This window comes from Aotus nancymaae, unplaced genomic scaffold (genome assembly GCF_030222135.1).
Source record: "Aotus nancymaae isolate 86718 unplaced genomic scaffold, 86718_ANA_hifiasm-v0.15.2.pri h1tg000057l, whole genome shotgun sequence".
Lineage (NCBI taxonomy): Eukaryota > Metazoa > Chordata > Mammalia > Primates > Aotidae > Aotus > Aotus nancymaae.
In genome coordinates, this window is record NW_026988471.1 from 61,235,917 (window position 1) to 61,254,029 (window position 18,113).

At 38.1% G+C, this 18,113-nt stretch overlaps 1 protein-coding gene across 1 annotated transcript; it reads right to left on the reverse strand.

The window, feature by feature from the left end:
* Nucleotides 1-620: 620 nt before the first annotated feature.
* TMEM17 (transmembrane protein 17) lies at nt 621-6,906 on the reverse strand. The gene is made up of 4 exons (XM_012477268.3): nt 6,748-6,906; nt 3,068-3,171; nt 2,810-2,923; nt 621-1,885 (listed from the first exon to the last, which is right to left on the reverse strand). Exons 1-4 carry the CDS (start codon nt 6,845-6,847, stop codon nt 1,607-1,609), a joined length of 597 nt encoding a protein of 198 aa, XP_012332691.1. The 5' UTR covers nt 6,848-6,906; the 3' UTR covers nt 621-1,606.
* Nucleotides 6,907-18,113: the final 11,207 nt, after the last annotated feature.

Sequence of the window (18,113 nt, forward strand, 5' to 3'; positions counted from 1 at the left end):
TTGAAGTTCAGCAAAACAAGAATGAATAAAGCAAAACCTGGAAATCCTAAGATAAGCACGAATTATAAAAAAAGAAAATTGAAAAGAGCAGTTTTTAATGTAGCTACAACTGTCCCTCAGTAAAATATATTACTTATAAAGGCCCATTTCCCTATAGAAAAAAAGAAAACCTGTAATGAAATATCATATCCTTTAAGACAATCCAACAGTCACTTAAATATAATGTTCAGACACACCCAAGCAACTTTGTTCTTAACCCAATCTCCTAAAATAGATTTCTCCAATTAGCAAGGGAGCATGCTCATTTCGGATCATGAGTATAGTCCCTTTGGCCATCTTAGCTCTCATATGTATTAAGAGGTGCTCTGGTTTCCAAATCAAGCCTCATGTGAATTTAATGGGTATGAAGCGGTTCTTTGGTGAACGGTAACCTAGTAGATGAAATCACAAGCACTAAGTTAAAGTGCCCACTACAGTGCCCACTACAGTGTCCACTACATAGAAAGCTCTCTAGGATTTGTTTTTCTTCCTTCCCTTGCAACTCAGTAATAAAAAAAAAAAAACAAAAAAAAACAAAAAACAAACCTATAGCACAAAAGAATTGCACAAGACAAGGATGATTTGTTGCTGATACTTTAACTTAAATATTTAATAATTTATTATAAAAGCATTTTGTATACCACCATTACAAATACTGAATATGGTCTTATGAAAGTTATAATTTTATGACAAAAATATTTCCTAAATACCATGGCAATCTACGTGTTTTCTTCTTAATCTCAGTATGACAACTAATATTAGGGTTAGAATTTAACCCTAGCAGACATAAAAATTTGGTCTCTTGGTTTATAAATATAGTCAAATACATAGGAACACTGGCTGGCATTTCCATGTCAAGAAACATGGTCAGATGTGCAGCCAAGACAAGGATAACCAACAAGTTTTTTGTTTTTGTGTTTTGGGATGGAGTCTCACTCTGTTGCCCAGGCTAGAGTGCAGTTGCACAGTCTCGGCTCACTGCAACCTCTGCCTCCCGGGTTGAAGAGATTCTTCTGCCTCAGCCTCCCTGGTAGCTGGGACTACAGGCGTACGCCACCGCTGCCGGCTAAGTTTTGTATTTTCAGTAGAGATAAGGTTTCACCGTGTTAGCCAGGGTGGTCTTGAACTCCTGACCTCGTGATCTGCCTGTCTTGGCCTCTCAAAGTATTGAGATTACAGGTGTGAGCCCCAGTGCCCGGCCAACCAACAAGTTTTAAAGAAATGTACACATCTCTAGTTACAGATTTTAACCAGAAATATTACAGGAAGGCTGGCAAATGACAACCACCAATACATAGATTTCTATACTCCTGAAAAAGACAACAACATCCAAAAAGTTAAGAAATTTGGCATCAGGTAGACAACATCTAGGTTTTAGGGTTAATACACTGTTTCAAATACTGTACAAAGTTTCATCATTGTCCTCAACTCTGGAATTTCAGAGTGAGAGTGTATATAATTCAAAACACTTGCTTTGTCCCTTTTCTCATTGTTAGATTGCTGATATTTTCCTAGCTCTTACAGTCTTCTAGAATGATCTGTCAGATTTTCACTCAACAACACTGGGTCAGATCTCTTCTATACATGACCTCATCCTTCTCATGTCTCCTCTGTTTGCAGAGAGCCGGTCAAAGTCTTGGAGGTGAAAACGAACTGCCAACTGATTGACCATTTTCCTCAAGGTAAGAAATGCTACAACAACTTGGAAAGCAAGGAAGAGAGTGAAGATGATATGTATTGCTTTTTCCAAGGGCAGATTTGTTAGGCCTTCATTAAAGAGCAAGAAAAGAATTAAAGGCAACTGCAATAGAAGGCTCAAAAGCCAAAAGCCAGCCAACTCAGGAACCTGTAATGACACACATCAAGAGTAATAAAAATCAGTAAAATACAGGTTTGTTTATATAGATAAACAAGTACGTATCACTACTGTAAACCTACATGATGGGCTCTGTGAGTAATTCCAAAGAAGGTCCTTGTCCTCAGAGAACTTACAATCTAGATAAGAAAACTAATTTATGTAAAACAATCCTAGAATACTGCACTTTAGTAAACATTAAGTGCAATATTTAGAAGTACAGACTAAATGCTACAAGAAATAAGACAGTGATTAGGGTAGGTGAAAGACCTCAGGAATGTAGGCTTTTAAAGTTGTGGAGAAGGAGGAAGAGGCAAAAAGATGAGTAAGCAAACATGTGAAACTAGCATGACTGGAGATCAATACATCAGCCTAGAATGGATGGCTGGGTGAGAAAACAGCAAAACCTATAGTAAGACAGGCTGGGTGGGGCCTTATTATGAAGGGCCTAGAAAACCACAGGAATCTTTAAGCATTACCCCTATACTCTGGTAACCATAAATACTTAGGCAGCATGATAATGCAGAAAACATGGACCTGGCATAGGAAATGAATTTATAATTTTCCCCCATTTTCTTATTCAGGATCCAAATACACATGTTTAAGTGACCATGTATTTTCAAGACTGATGAGGAAAATATCAATTTTAAGTGTTTACTACATTAATATACTTCATATAAATCATTTCACTTAATCACAACCAACCTGTGAAGTAAATATTATTTTCCCCATTTTATATATGAGGAAACCAGGGCTCAAGAGATTAAGCAAACAGACCGCAGTAACAGAAGTGGTAAAGCTGGAGTCAGCCCTTAAATTCAGGCCTGTGCTCTTTCTGCCACATCTCACTGCCTTTTACTTGTTATGAAAACTGATTTCATTTATATCTATCACTGAGAGGAAAAAAGAGCTTACCTTCTCCTGTAGGTTACCCATGTAGCCTAGATACAACCGGATGGCTTCAATTAAGGTTATTAGGATGATAACAGTGATCACAATGAATTTGTAGTAATCAGACAAGATTGAGTACTAAAAAAAAAAAAGCCAAAACATGTTTGTAAAATTTCATGTATAGTAACATTGATCTGAGATAGAAAAAAATTATTAAGAACTTTAATTTTATTGACACTCTAACAACGTCAGGGCAGCAAAAGTATTAAAACTTAGATTTACCTTCACGTGAAGCATCATAATGCTGCTCACCCACCACAGTGGGAAATAGTAGGTATTAAAATAAAGTGACATCTGCAATGCCAAACTGGAGACCATTTCATTTTCTATAGAAGGGATAGAAAAGGAACAAATTATGAATCCTGATCTATGCCCTATATATACATCCTGTTCCCTAGAGTTAATAACTATAATATTGGCTCAGTAAAACTCCAAATTTTAAGCCTATTTGTAATCATTGACAGTAAAAGGAATATTCATCCTAATACCATTTAGATCAAATATTGGCTATTTGGGGGTACATTTCATGTTTTTCAATTATTTTACCATTACAGTCTTCTGACTTTTTTGCATATACTACTGGTATAGATTTAATGTGGAATATCAATATAAATCCTATTTAACAGATAATTATCATTGCCTCCTTTGTAGAATTCTATGTAAAGAGCATATAAAATTAATGCATGAAATAAAAAAAGAATCTCTCACATATAAACTAATATCATACAAAAACAGATTACCAAGATTATAATTAGACACATCCCTCTTTTCAGCATACCCTAATCTTAGCCATTCTTTAAAGTCCAATTCAATGTTGTCTTTCCATCAATGCTTCCTTCATCAGTTCCTCCACCCCAGCAGAAATCTCATTTCCCCTTTAGGTATTTATCACTCTAAACTGTCTATAAAAAGTGCTAGCAAAGAACCACACTCCCCTCCATGAAAAACAGTCTGGTATACTAAACAGATCATGGGCTTCAGAGTTCAAGCAAACTCGAGCTCTCCAAATTTTTGTGACCCTCATTGTCAGATTTGATATAGATTATTTAACCTCTTTGAGCTTCTATTTATTCATCTGTAAAATAGTGAGATTAAAGCTTCCTCACAGGCTGCTTGTGAGAATTAGAGCCAATATACATTATTTCATCCCAGCACTGTGCCTGGCACACTTAGTAGGCACACAACAAATATTAGTCCCCTTTCCTTCTTCTCTTCTACTTATCTACAGGCTCACTGCAAGCACAGACCATGTATTATCCTAATTTGAGAACCTCAGAATCTAGCGTCTTGCTTTACACACAGTGAATATCAAATACACATAAGTAACATAAGCAGAAGGAATGAATTAATGAAAGCATACTGTCATAAGGACATTACTAGTATAGCCATTTGTGATACATGAGTTCCATTTACCTAAGGTTTATTCCATAACACTTTTTGCTTTTATGTAAGAGAGAAGGGTCTTAAATTAAGAATTTGATTTTTAAAATTGAGCCCTATACAATACATCCTAAGTTTAACTAAATTCTTAAGAGCAGATACATATACCGAAATCAGTTGCTCTACACGTAACATTTTAAAGGCTCTAAAATAAATTTCTTTAAAACATTATTTTTTCCTTGTCTCCATTGCTGAGTGTTTTTATCTGTCATTTAATAATTTTAAAATATAAGAATAATCATGGTCTCTCAAAGCAAAATAGTTTCCTTTAGCTCCAAGAATATGCCTGATTATTATGATCTACTTTTGCTTACATCCATTTATTAAATTACCACTGGTAAAGGAGTGAACTCTTAAAAATCTATTAAATTTGGCCGGGCGCGGTGGCTCATGCCTGTAATCTCAGCACTTTGGGAGGCCGAGGCGGGCAGATCACGAAGTCAAGAGATGAGACCATGCTGACCAACACGGTGAAACCCTGTCTCTACGGGGGTAATTTTGTAAAAATACAAAAATTAGCTGGGCATGGTGGCAAGCGCCTGTAGTCCCACCTACTCGAGAGGCTGAGGTGGGAGAATTGCTTGAGTGCGGGAGGCAGAGGTTGCAATGAGCCGGTATCTGGCCACTGCACTCCAGCCTGGGCGACAGAGCACGACTCCATCTCAAAAAAAAAAAAAAAAAAAAATCTGTTAAATTTGAAGACAACTCACCAGCCTAGGATCTTTTTCATAGCAACAGCACAATGCTGTGGACGTGGTAATGATATGAACTTGTTATTACAGCACAAAGAATCAGATCCACAAAGAAGAAAATGTGGGAAAGAATAATAAATTGGGCAAGCTAAACATTTCGGTACCTTTGAGAAGAAACTGTAGTCAAATTTTGCAAAGAATGGTTTTTATGTTAGAAGTATTGTGTGTTAACATCTTAAAGGTTATACTATGTCCCTATTTCAGCAGATCAAAGTTATAATCATGGAAATGAAAATCAAGTTAATATGGAAATGAAACTTAAAAACATAAGTCATAAATTTACTAAATTTTGCAAAAGTTCAAGTTGAATTCTGTAAATGGAATTTAAATTAAAACATACAATATAAATCAGGGATAGATAAACTACTGGCCAGCTGCCTGTTTTTGTACAGTCGAGGAGATAAAAATGTTTTTTCATATGTTTAAATGGTTAATAAAAGTAATACTTTTTTCACACGTGAAATCCATATGAAATACAAATTTCAGTGTCCATAGAGTTTTATTGGAACACAGCCATACCTATTCAAGAACTATTATCAATGGCTGCTGTGGAGACCATATGCCCTACAAAGTCTAAAATATTTACTATCCGGCACTTTTCAGAAAACGACTGTTTTTACCTTTTATCATCAGACGTTAGTGCTCATTAAGTCTCTTCCTTGGAACCAGAAACATCAAAACTTAATTTTTTCACATTTTTCTCTGTACATCCTAAATGATAGAGGCCTACATTTGGGGAACAGGCAAGTGATCAAGGTGACAAAATGCAACTCTGGGAACTGACTTTACTTTTCTCTGTCCCTTTTTAAAATTCGCTAAAACCAAGCAGAGGAAAAGATTTCCATTTCCCAGCAGAGCTGAATGATGAAAACCACATGGGTTTGGTTGACAGTGTGTTGTCTACCATCATGATGTAGGAGAAGGAAACTGTTTTGGAGGAAATTGCATTATCACTTGTCATCAGGTTGAAGGATGCAGAAGCATCGTGGCATTTTGTTACCTTATGGTAAGAGTTACATATAGGGGAGGAGGAGAAGGCAGAGAAGTGGTGAGTTTTGTTGAACACACGGCGAGTATGGCACATGCCAGTTGAGAGTGAATGGTGGTTTGAAAGGACTCATTAAAAATTTTGTTGTTGTTTTAAAATTTCTTCTACCAGCAAATGGCCTTGCGGAGGAACATACATGTTCTGCTAGGAAAAGAGAAAAGGCAAACGTGTTCCCTGGGATGGGGGTGGGGGTGGGGATGGGGGTGGTGGGATGCTTGGGCTGCTGCCCGCCATCCTGCACAGAAAAGCCAGGGCGGGCGAAGCAGAAAAAAAGCAACTTGGGCTTTCGCCCTCGTAGCGCGCGCGGGACCAGCCTGTGCAGCAAACCAGCTTTTATCTTTTTATTTTTGGGGTTTCTGCGGAGCAATGATGGGCCTCGCCTGGCACAGAGGTTGGCCCCACCTCAGCTGCCTCGCTCATAAAGAGCAGGCTGGGCTGCAGCACGCGCAGAACAGGCCCGGTCCTGGGTCATAGGCCCATGGGCCGCCCGCCCCTCAGCTCCCCGCCCGATCCGGCCCCTCCTCCGAAGCGCTGGCTAACACTGCGGAGAACTGGCTGAAGGCGACATCGCCATTTTAGGTCTGGGCAAATTCTGGACGCTTCAAAACCCACGCCAAGCCCTCGGCAGGACACACCCCGTGCGCCGGGCCTCGTCCACTCACCGGGACCCTCATTGTACTCCGGCCCGGTCCGATTGGAATCACTGAACACGGCCCGGCTGAAGTTTCCCAGCCTCTGGCGTACCGGATCCGGCAGCTCCATGCCTGGGCCTCACTATCTCTCGCCCCCTTAGACACAGGCTGGTCTGCGGGCGCAGTCGCGCTCCGTGGTTCCCACGGCAACCGGGCGGGGCGGGGGCGGTGGCGGAGGGACCCGGGAGCGCGCTGGGCTGTCCGGCTAGGCTGGGTCTGATCGGGAGCCTATGCACCTGGAAGTGACCGGCTAGCCCAGGGCGAGTTTCAGGCCCCGGGAGCTGAGTGCCTTGGCCATGTCCAAAACGACAGATCTCTTATTCCTGCTTTGAGCCCGATCATCCTAAAAACAAACCTATACTAAGAAATGGGCTGGGGTTGGACTGCGATACAAGGAGCCCTCACATCTTGCCAGTGGAACTGTAAATCGGTGCAACCTTTCTGGAGGGAAATAGAGAATGAATGCAGAACTTAAAGAATGTCTAGAGGTGTACGTGTGTGCGTGTGTGAGAGAGATACTGTGACATTATTAGAAAATACAGCAATGGGCAACTGATTAAATGTACTGGAGCACATGCATTCAATGGAGTATGTTTCAGCTGCTTATAAAATGCTGGCAAAGAATATTGAATGATATAGTATGTGTAAAAATTTAAAAAGCAGAAATACAACTAAATGAAAATGAACCTAATTTAGCAAAATTTATATGTGTAAATATGGGTGGAGGAGAGGAGGGAGTGTGTGCACACTGACTTGAAAAAAAATGGAAAAAATCTAAAATGTTAACAGTAGTTAATCACTGGCTAGTGGGATTGTGGGTGATTTAAAAATTGTTAAACATGTCTGTATTTTCTAGCTTTCTCTCAAATAAGATACATTACTTAAAAAAAAACCAAGTGTAATATACATACAGAAAAAAGTATACTTTTTTAGTAATAAAGATATATTACTAAAAAAAACTTAGTGTAATATACATACATACACAAACTGAATCTACATGTGTAACCAGCACCCTGTTCAAGAAACAATGTTACAGTATTCCCAGAAACTCCCTCTTCCTATTCCCTTTCAGTCAATAAACTCCTTCCCTACTCCTAACTGACCTTTCCTGAATTCTAACAGCAAAGGAGAGTTTTGCCTTTTTTTTTTTTTTAACCAAAGCATTTATTTTGTGACTAATCATTGATTTTTGATTTTCGATTTTTTTTTTTTTTTTAAGACAGAATCTTGCTCTGTCTGGAGTGCAATGGCGTGATCTCGGCTCACTGCAATCTCCTCCTCTCAGTTCAAGCGATTTTGGCTCACTGCATCCTCTGCCTCCTGGGTTCAAGCGATTCTCCTGCCTTAGCCTCCCAAATAGTTGGGATTACAGGCACCTGCCACCACACTCGGCTAATTTTTGTCTTTTTAATAGAGATGGGGTTCCGCCATGTTAGTCAGGCTGGTCTCAAACTCCTGACTTCAGGTGATCCACCCTCCTCAGCCTCCCAAAGTGCTGGGGTTACAGGCATGAGCCACTGCGCCTGGCCTGAAATTCTTCAGATGAACTGGATGCTGCAACAGCTGCTCTCTTGGGTTTAGGTGGTGTTCTGTCACAAAATCCATGCCTTAACCTGCTATACACAATTTTTAGGTGCCTCATTCAATCAGTCCTGGTAGTATTTTGTTTTTTAGCCTCAGCACTCCAATCATACTTTATTTTGTGCTTGGTGGAGGGGGTTAGCTGCATTTGCCACAGGCAGACTTTTGAAGGCGGTAGATCTTAGAGCCACAGGGCAGCACTGGCTGTGCGTTTTATTGCAACAGTTTCTAGATGATGATACTCCCTTTGTCATCTCGCTTCTCAGTTTTGCACATTTATATAAAAGCAATCATATGGTAAGTACTTTTTAAAAATAAAAATCTGATACTCTGGTTTCTCTTCAGATCGTATAAATCTTTTGCCTTCTAAAAACAAAAATCTGACCTTGTCTTCAACGTTACTTTCATGAAATTCCTTCATATCATTGAGTATAGATTCTTTTGCCTTGTTCTATGTGATCGTACCATAATACGCTTACTCATTCTACTGTTGATGGGTGTCTGTGTATTTTCTAGTTTGGAGCTGTTATGAATAGTGCTGCTTTGGTGAAAAGATGCCTCTTGGTGAACATATGCATGCATTTTTGTTGAGTGTATATTAAGAATGGAATTGCCACATCATAGGATATGGAAAGTCCAGCTTTAGTAGAGGCCACCAACAGTTTTCCAGTGATTGAACCAATTCCTGCTGCTTCCAGCAATGTATGAACATTTCCATTACTCCATATACTTCACCAACACTTGTTATTTCCCATCCTTTGAGCCCTTCTGAGGGTATGTGGTAAAAGTAGTACTTTTACTATCAAAAGGAAAATTACACATTTATAAAATGCAAGAAGAATATATGGGTGGAAATAGGTTCATGACTAGAATTTTAAAATAATTACACAAACATTTATTGCATTCTTACTGCTTTTTTTGGTACTGTGCTAGCCTTGTTAGGGATATGGTCCCTCCACTTCAAGAAGCGCAGCTCAGTGAAAAAAAGACATGGAAACAACTAAGTGCAAACACTGTTACAAGTGCTCTATTAAGGGAACACTGATGAAGAAGCAATTAATTCTGGTTTGGGATGTCAGGGAAAAGCTGGTTAACTTCTTCTTCATTTCAAGATGGAGCTCAGACCTCAGAATCTCCAAAAAGGCTTCCAGAACCTTCCTGAAGTAGCTTAGGTGGCCTCTTCTGTGTTTCCCAAAGCATCTTCCTTTTGTTTCTTTGGTCACAGTGCTGGTCACTCTATACTAAAATTGTATGTTTATGTGTCTGTGTCTCTTGATAGTCCTTAAGCTCTTAGAGGTCAAGAATGGACTTTCATCTTTATATCCCCAACACTAACGCAGGATGGTACCTGGCTAAGAGTAGGAGTTGAATGACTGTTGAGTGAGTAAAATGAAGAAAAAACATAATGACCACTCCCTTGTCTTCCCTTTCTGGTTCAAAATCTTAGCCTGTCCTGTATAAGGTTCACTTTGTAGAATGGAGAATTGGTGTATTAAAACATAATGAATTATAACAGTTTAAAAAACTTAGCAACAAAGAATCACTTTTTATCTATCAAATGAACCAATGTTTTTTTATAAAGGGAACAGTGAAGCAGGAGGCCTCAGGCTCAGCTGATTGAATTACAATTTGGCCAACCCCATTGAAACAAGCAATTGGCAATACATAGAAATAGCCTTTAAAATGTTCCTGCCTCCTTTAACACAGTAACTTAAACACTCTATTTGGGGAAAATAATCATAGAAACAAAATTTTATACACCAAATGCTTCTCCAACATTATTGCTAATTGTTTAGAAAAGAGAGAGGGGAGTGGGCATTTGAAGTGCCCAACCACAGGGCCTCCTTAAGCAGATTATGATGTTTATGGCGAGGTGTTGGGCTGTAGTAGAAAGAATGTCCTTGGAAGCTGAGAGGGCAGCATTCAAATACCCTAAAATTCTCGATATACCACTTACGAGCTGTGTGACTGATTTTGGATCCTTGTTTTGTAAAGTAAGAAAAATATCTTTCTGTGGTGGTTGATATGAATATATCATTAAATAAGGCTCTCCATACATGATAGCTATCATTTACACATCAATTAAAATGAAGTTTATGAAGAAGCAACACCTGGAGCAGCGTCAAATAATGCCAAAAACCTATGTGAATTCTTATCAAAAACCTAAGTGAATTATTTTAAAGATATTTTCCCCTTGACATGGAAAAAAGATGTAAGATACATTCTTCAGATTGTAATTATTTTATCAAAATCCTGGAGGGAAAAAAATTGATAGAATTATGGGTATTTTTCCTTTGAATTTTATTTATTATTCAAATTTTCCATATGAGCATGCATTTTCTTTTTTCTTTTTTTTTTTTTGAGATGGAATTTCACTCTTGTTGCCCAGGCTGGAGTGCAATGGCGCGATCTTGGCTTACCGCAACCTCCGCCTTTGGGTTCAAGCAATTCTCCTGCCTCAGCCTCCTGAGTAGCTGGGACTACAGGCGTGTGCCACCATGCCCAGCTAATTTTTGTGTTTTTAGTAGAGATGGGGTTTCACCATGTTGACCACGATCATCTCGATCTCTTGACCTTGTGATTCACTTGGCTTGGCCTCCCAAAGTGCTGGGATTATAGGCGTGAGCCACCGTGCCCGGCCTATATGAGCATACATTTTCTAGTTAGAAAAAAATCTTTAAATTGAGAGGAAGAGGCAATGATGGTACAAAAACATTAGAGAAGATAATTTGAGAAGAAAAAATGTGGTTTGGAATGAGTCCTGCCATTATTGATGTATTATAAGTGGTCCAAGGGGCTCAAAAAATCTTTCCAAATATTATCTTATTAGTCGATGCTCCCAATATTTATAGGCAATCAGAATATTGCTCCCAATATTATAGGCAATACTGAAGGATCTCCTTCAGCATTTCTAATGTGATTGCCTATATAGGAGAGGATCCACATTCATGAAAAATGAAGACTAGTATGATTTGGGTTTCCCATCATCTAGACCTATTACTTAGGATCTAAAGAAAGAAGTATGAAGTCCTTATACTTAAAATCATGGGAATTTATTTTTAGGTTGATGAATAGTCCTATAAAGTTAAACTACTTAGTTCTTACACCAGTGTTGATGTTCAGAGTAATAGCTGTTTCTCCAATAGTTGTTTAATGTATTTATTGGAGTTTAATTACATTTATCATTTTCTTATTTGTTTCACAAACATTTTGAGGCTGATGCAATGATTAGCTTCCCTTTGATAAGGGACAATGTTGTCTGGTAATAATGTATTATCTTATATGACAAGAAACTGATTTGGGGAGTTATTTATTTATTTGTTTATTGAGATAGGGTCTTACTCTGTTGCCCAGGCTGGAGTGCAGTGGTACAGTCATAGCTCACTGCAGCCTCAACCTCCTGGGCTCAAATGATCTACCCACCTCAGCTTCTCTCTCTCTGTCTCTCTTTTTTTTATATATATATAGATGGGGTTTCACCACGTTGGTCAGGCTGGTCTCAAACTCCTGACCTTGGGTGATCTACCTGCCTTGACCTCCCAAAGTGCTGGAATTACAGGCGTGAGCCACCGCACCCTGACAGCTTCTCTAATAGCTGGGACTACTGAGGTATGCCACCATGCCCAGCTAATTTTTTTTTTTATTGTGTAGTGGCAAGATTTCCCTATGTTGACTAGGCTGATCTCCAACTCCTGGTCTCAAGTGATCCTCCCACCTTGGCCTCCCGAAGTGCCAGATTACAGGCATGAGCCACCATACCTGATCTGAGTTATTTAAATTGCTCCTTGGCATAATAAAAATATTCTTTCCACTTGATACTAATAAAGAGTTTAGAAATAATATTATTCATTCTTTCCACTAGATACTAATAAAAAATTTAGAAATATTTTAAAGTAAATATGCCATTCAATTTATTGCTTTAAAATGAACTGTGAGAAACATTTCTCAGAATCTAGATAAATTTAAAAGATAAATTATATATTTGGGTATATATATGTAATTATGATTATGATATAATTATAAGATATAATTCCACATGGCATCCACATTTAAAAAAAATCTTATTCTAAATTACCTGAAATGTAATCTTATAATCCTCAAATTGTTAATGGATAATCAAAGATTTTTGATACAACTCCGTAGTACAATATATTCTATTCACAGCACTCCTCAAAGGTTTATAAGAAAGAATCAGACTATGAATTACACAGAAAGCCAAATCTCATGAAAGGAATTTTTATACCATATTAAGTGATATTTCAAGGCTGACTTTAATGTTTTGTTTTCAGATACATTCCCATTGAGAAAAGGGAAAATTCTTTCCCCTTTAAAATACTGTTTCTATAATAGTTTTTTGGTTCTGTGGCATTTCTTTGTGTTGGTCTACCCCACTGCTCACCTGCTATATCAAGCAGCTGCTCCATGCGTCAACCATGTGGGAGGTGGGAATGTCAAGCGGAGGAAGAAAATCAGTAAAGGTTTTTTACTGATTTTAAAGGTTTTTTACTGAGGTTTCCTGCTTAAGGAAACCTCAGATCTGTCAAGTGAATTATGATACTGATTAGAAGCAAGTGGTCATTTTACTGAGTAAGTAACATGTTCCATTTTTAGCAGTGATAGTCTTACTGAACTAAAAATATTTTATATATTACACTATGTAAAGTATAAATTATGTTTCCCTTCCTGGAAGAAAATTAATCTTGACCTGTTATTGACTATAATAAAATATTGCTTTCCCCACACTAAATGTTGATGCGTTGTTTGCTGTTCCCTCTGGCTTGTTTTAAATTGTGATTCTGTGCTTTTAACAGATAGTATGCTTTGTCTTCAACAGTATACTTTGCATTGCTTAGCTATGTTCAATTTTGATTCTCAATCACATCAAGGTTGTAAGAGTAGAAATGTTATAAATAGACAAGTTAGTATTAAAATGAAAGGTGTACACACAGATAGAGTTCAAATACATTTGAATTATTTATTATACTTAGGTAGATGAATAATAAACTCTAAATTTTCTTGAAGCTGTTTGCTTTGCAAAATAGAAAATCATTGCAATTATTCCTGTATCCCATTTCCTTTCCCACTGTACTTTTAGTTACACAGGATTGTTCTTATTTTTTTTTCCAAAACATGGTGTGAAGATTAAGGGAAGTTCAAGGTGATTGGAGACAAGTGTAATACGATGTCAACAGGGATGTTCTCTGAGCCCTGACTGAGGTTCAAAGCTGTGCACAGAAGGGGTTAAGTTCACATATCCTAAATTGTGAGACCACCTATAGTTAGGCCAGCCTACTAATAAATGTTGATCCAGGGAAACAGTGCTACCACAAACATTTCCCAACTACCCCATTCCTACTCACGGAAGTATAAGGAATGGGTGCATAGAGAGGAGTAGCAGTTTGTGAAGTATAATACTCATAAAGATATTCTCTTCCCTTCCTTCACCCCATTCTCACTCTAAAGGAGAAGATGGAAGCACTTTTCCCCTTCAAAGTCTAGCAAGGAGCCCTCAGGAGAATTACCTATAAAATTTAGAGATATCCAACCCTCCCCACTCTACAAAGCAGGAGATTGGTGGTCATCTCATCTCTGACCTCTCCTGGACCAGCTGAAGGCTCTGTGCTTGCAGAGCAAGGAGAGAGGATGCAGAGAGATGGCCTAGCTAAGGGAGGAGGCACCACAATAGTCCACATTCCTATCTCCAAGAGAGGCTACTAGCTGGACCCCTCATGGGAGAGGTCAAGTAGGTGCAAGATATACACTCAGTGGAGAGGCACCCCAAGGATCTTTGCCAATGAGGGAGCCAGTACTTGGATTCCCTCCAGTAGAGAGGACATCGAAAGTCTGACAGGACTAACTAAAGAAGCAGCAACATCCTACACAGAAGAAACTGCAACCTTTCTAGGAAGCCATACGAAATATCTACTTCCCTATTCTTCTTGCCCTAATTTCAGAAGGGAAGCAATTGAAAGAGTAGAGCACCTGCTGCTCCACCTTCACACACACGTGCTCTCCAAGCCACTGGCAATAGACGTTACTTTTGGACAAGTCTGGAGATAAAGGAGGAAAAGGAAGGGAGGAAAAAATAGTTTTAAATCCTATTTGAAGCTTAAGTTGAAATGAACAGAACTGAGTCTTACATGCTGGAATGAGATGATCCTAATAACTTGAAGATGTTGATAAATGGAATCAAGCCAGGGTGTGACTTAAAGAGTTGATACCCAGAAAAAAAAAAGGGTGGCATAGTATAATTAGTGGGCAGATTTTAAGAAAAATAAAGCTATTTCATATTTATGCCCCCAATGAATTGAGAATCCTCAAGAAAGTAGTTATGTAATCCATCAGAATTCTGATTTTTAGAAGGGGATGGCATGATCAATTCTGAATATCACAGACAGATGAGATTAATATCAATTCAAGCAAGGAAATAGAATGGTTTTATTTTTTAAGAAAACTTTTTAAAATTTTATTTGAAATATGACGTGCACACAAAAAAATGCACAAATCAGAACTGCGGATGTCCATGACTTTTGCTCAAGTGAGCCCACATGTGCAACCAGCACCCAGATCAGGAAATAGAACACTACCAATGCTTCCAAACCCCATGCTTATGTTGCCACTTAGTCATCAGCTCTCTTCTGCTCCCAAAATCATACTCTCTTGATTTCTATACCTGCGGATTAATTTTGCCTGATTTTATTTTTCTATAAATGAAGTCCTACATTGTTTTCCTTTTGTGTTTGCTTCTTTCACTCAACATTACATTTGTGAGATTCATCCGTGCTGTTACATGTTGCAGTAGCCTGTTCATTCCATTGCAGCACAATAGTCTGCTGTTTGAATATACCATGAATTTTATTTATACAAATGGTAATGGAAAAAATTTTTTATCCAGTTTGGACTACTACAGAGAGTGCTACTGGATTTGCTTGCTCATATTTTACTCAGGACTGTCACAGTTACATTCAGGAGAAAGATTGACCTATAATTTTTCTTCCTCGTGATATTCTTGTTAGCTTTTGGTATCAGGGTTGTACTGATCTCATAAAATTGTTGGAAAAGATCCCTCTTTTTCTGTTCTGTGGAAGAGTCTGTGGTAAGGTTGATGTTTTTCTTTGTAATGTGTCTGGAAGAATTCACCAGAGAAGCCATCTGTGCCTGGAGCTTTCTTTGTGGGAAGGTTATGAATTCAATTTTTGTTCATAGGTATAGAACTCTTTAGATTTTTTACTCCCCTATCCCCCAGTCTGAAAAGTTGTATGTTTCTAAGAATTTATCAATATCAGCCGGTGTGGTGGCTCATATCTGTAATCCAAGCACCTTGGGAGGTTGAGGTGGGCAGATCACTTGAGGTCAGGAGTATAAGACCAGCCTGACCAACATGGTGAAACCCTGTTTCTATTAAATACAAAAATTAGCCGAGTGTGGTAGTGGGTGCTTGTAGTCCCAGCTCCTCAGGAGGCTGAGGCAGGAGAGTTGCTTGAACCTGGGAGGCAGAGGTTGCCAGGAGCCAAGATCAGGCACTGCACCCCACTCTCTGTCTCAAAAAAAAAAAAAAAAAAAGTATCCATTTCATTGGCATGCAGTTGCTTATAATTTCTTATTGTTATTACACACTTAATGCTGATAGGATCTATATTAAGGGCTCCCCTTTCCTTTCTGATATTGGTTATTTGTTTTGTTTTTTTTCTTGGTCAGAGTTGACAGAAGTTTCTCAGTTGTATTAGTTGTTTGTTGTTTTTTTTTTTAGGCAGAGTCCTGTTCTGTCACCAGGCGCTAGGCTGGAGTGCAGTGGTGTGATCTTGGCTCACTGCAACCTCTGCCTCCCAGGTTCAAGCAAGTCTCCTGCCTCAGCCTCCCACCACACCCAGCTAATTTTTGTATTTTTTAGTAGAGACAGGGTTTCACCATGTTGGTCAGGATGATCTCGATCTCTTGACCTCGTGATCCGCCCGCCTCGGACTCCCAAAGTGCTGGGACTACAGGTGTCAGCCACCGCGCCTGGCCAATTGTATTTGTTTTTTCAAAAAACCATTATTTGGCTTTTTGGTTTTCTCTGTTGTATATTTGTTTTCCATTTCATGAATTTCTTTTCTAATCTTTATTATTTCCTATTCCTAACTTCTGCGGGTTTAGTTTTTCTGCTTTTTCCCCTTTGGGTATGACTTTTTATATTTTATTTTATATTTGAGACAGGGTCTCACTTTGTCACCCAGGCTGGAGTGCAATTGTGCAATCTCAGCTAACCACAACCTTGACCTCCCAGGTTCAGGTGATCCTCCTGCCTCAGCCCCCAAGTAGCTGGGGCTACAGTCAAGTGCTTCCATGCCTGGCTAACTTTTCTATTTTTTGTAGAGACGGTGTTTCACCATGTTGGCCAGGCTGATCTCAAACTCCTGAGCTGAAGCAATCCACCTGCCTCGGCCTCCCAAAGTGCTGGGATTACAGGAGTGAGCCACAGCATCTGGCTGGATATGACTTTTTAAGTAGATATTACGAATCGTTACTTTTTAGATTTTCTTCTTTTTTAAATATATACATTAAAGATTATAAATTTTCCTTTAAGTTTGGCTTGTTTTTATACTCCATACATTTTTATAGGTAGTATTTTCATTATCATTTTGTTTAAAATATGTTTTAATTTCTATTAAGATATCTTCTTTGACACACAGATTATTTAGAATGTATTGTTTTTATTTCCAAAAATTAGGAAATTTCTAGTTATCTTTTTGTAATTGGTTTCTAACTTAATTCCATAATGGTTGGATAACATACTCTGTATTACTCTGTATTATTTCAATCCTTTGATATTTGCTGAAACTCGTTGTTGGCTCAGCATATGGTCAATTTTGATAAATGTCCAGGTACACTTGAAAAGAATGTGTTTCCTTCATTTTTTAGGTGTAATTTCTATATAAGTTCAATAGGTCATGTGTGTTAATTATGTTGTTCAAATCTTCTATGGCCTGATATTTTATTTGTCTACTTGCTGTATCAGAGATGTGTTAAAATCTTCCATTCTGATTGTTAATTTGTCCATTTCTTTTTTTAGTTTTATTTCTTTATGAAATTTTGAAATTACATTATTAGGGGCTCAGAAATTTAGAATTGTCATATCTTCCTGGTGAATTGACCCTTTTATCATTATGAAATACACTGCTTTATCTCTAGAAATACTTTAAAGTGTGCTCTGTTTTTTAGCTTGCTTTTAATAAATGTTGATAGTATATACTTTTTCATCTTTTTACTTTCAAATTCTGTGTGTTCTTAAGATGTATATCTTGTAAGTGGCAAATGGATTTTTTTTCAATCATTCTGAAAAATCTTTGGATATTTTAGTCCATTTACACTTTTAATAATTATTGAAATAGCGGGGTTTAAGTCTATAATTTTACTACTAGTTTTCTATTTGTCCTACTCTTTCTGTATTCCCTTTGCTCTCCTTTCGTGGCTCTCCTTTCTTGCTTTCTTAGGATTTATTTTTAACTATCTTATATCCCCTTCTAATGGCTTGTTAATCATACATTATTGTATTATTATTTTTGTAGCTATTCTGAAGATAAAATGCCTCCTTGAATCTAATAGAAACTAATCTTATACTACTTACAAGACAATGTAGGAACTCCAGGACACTCTGCTTGCCCCTGTTCTGCCTTTTTGTGTTAATATTGTCACATATTTTATTTCTGCATGCAGTTGAAACCCCACAGTTTGTTGTTATTGTTTTACACAGTTAATATTCAGTCGATTTATCC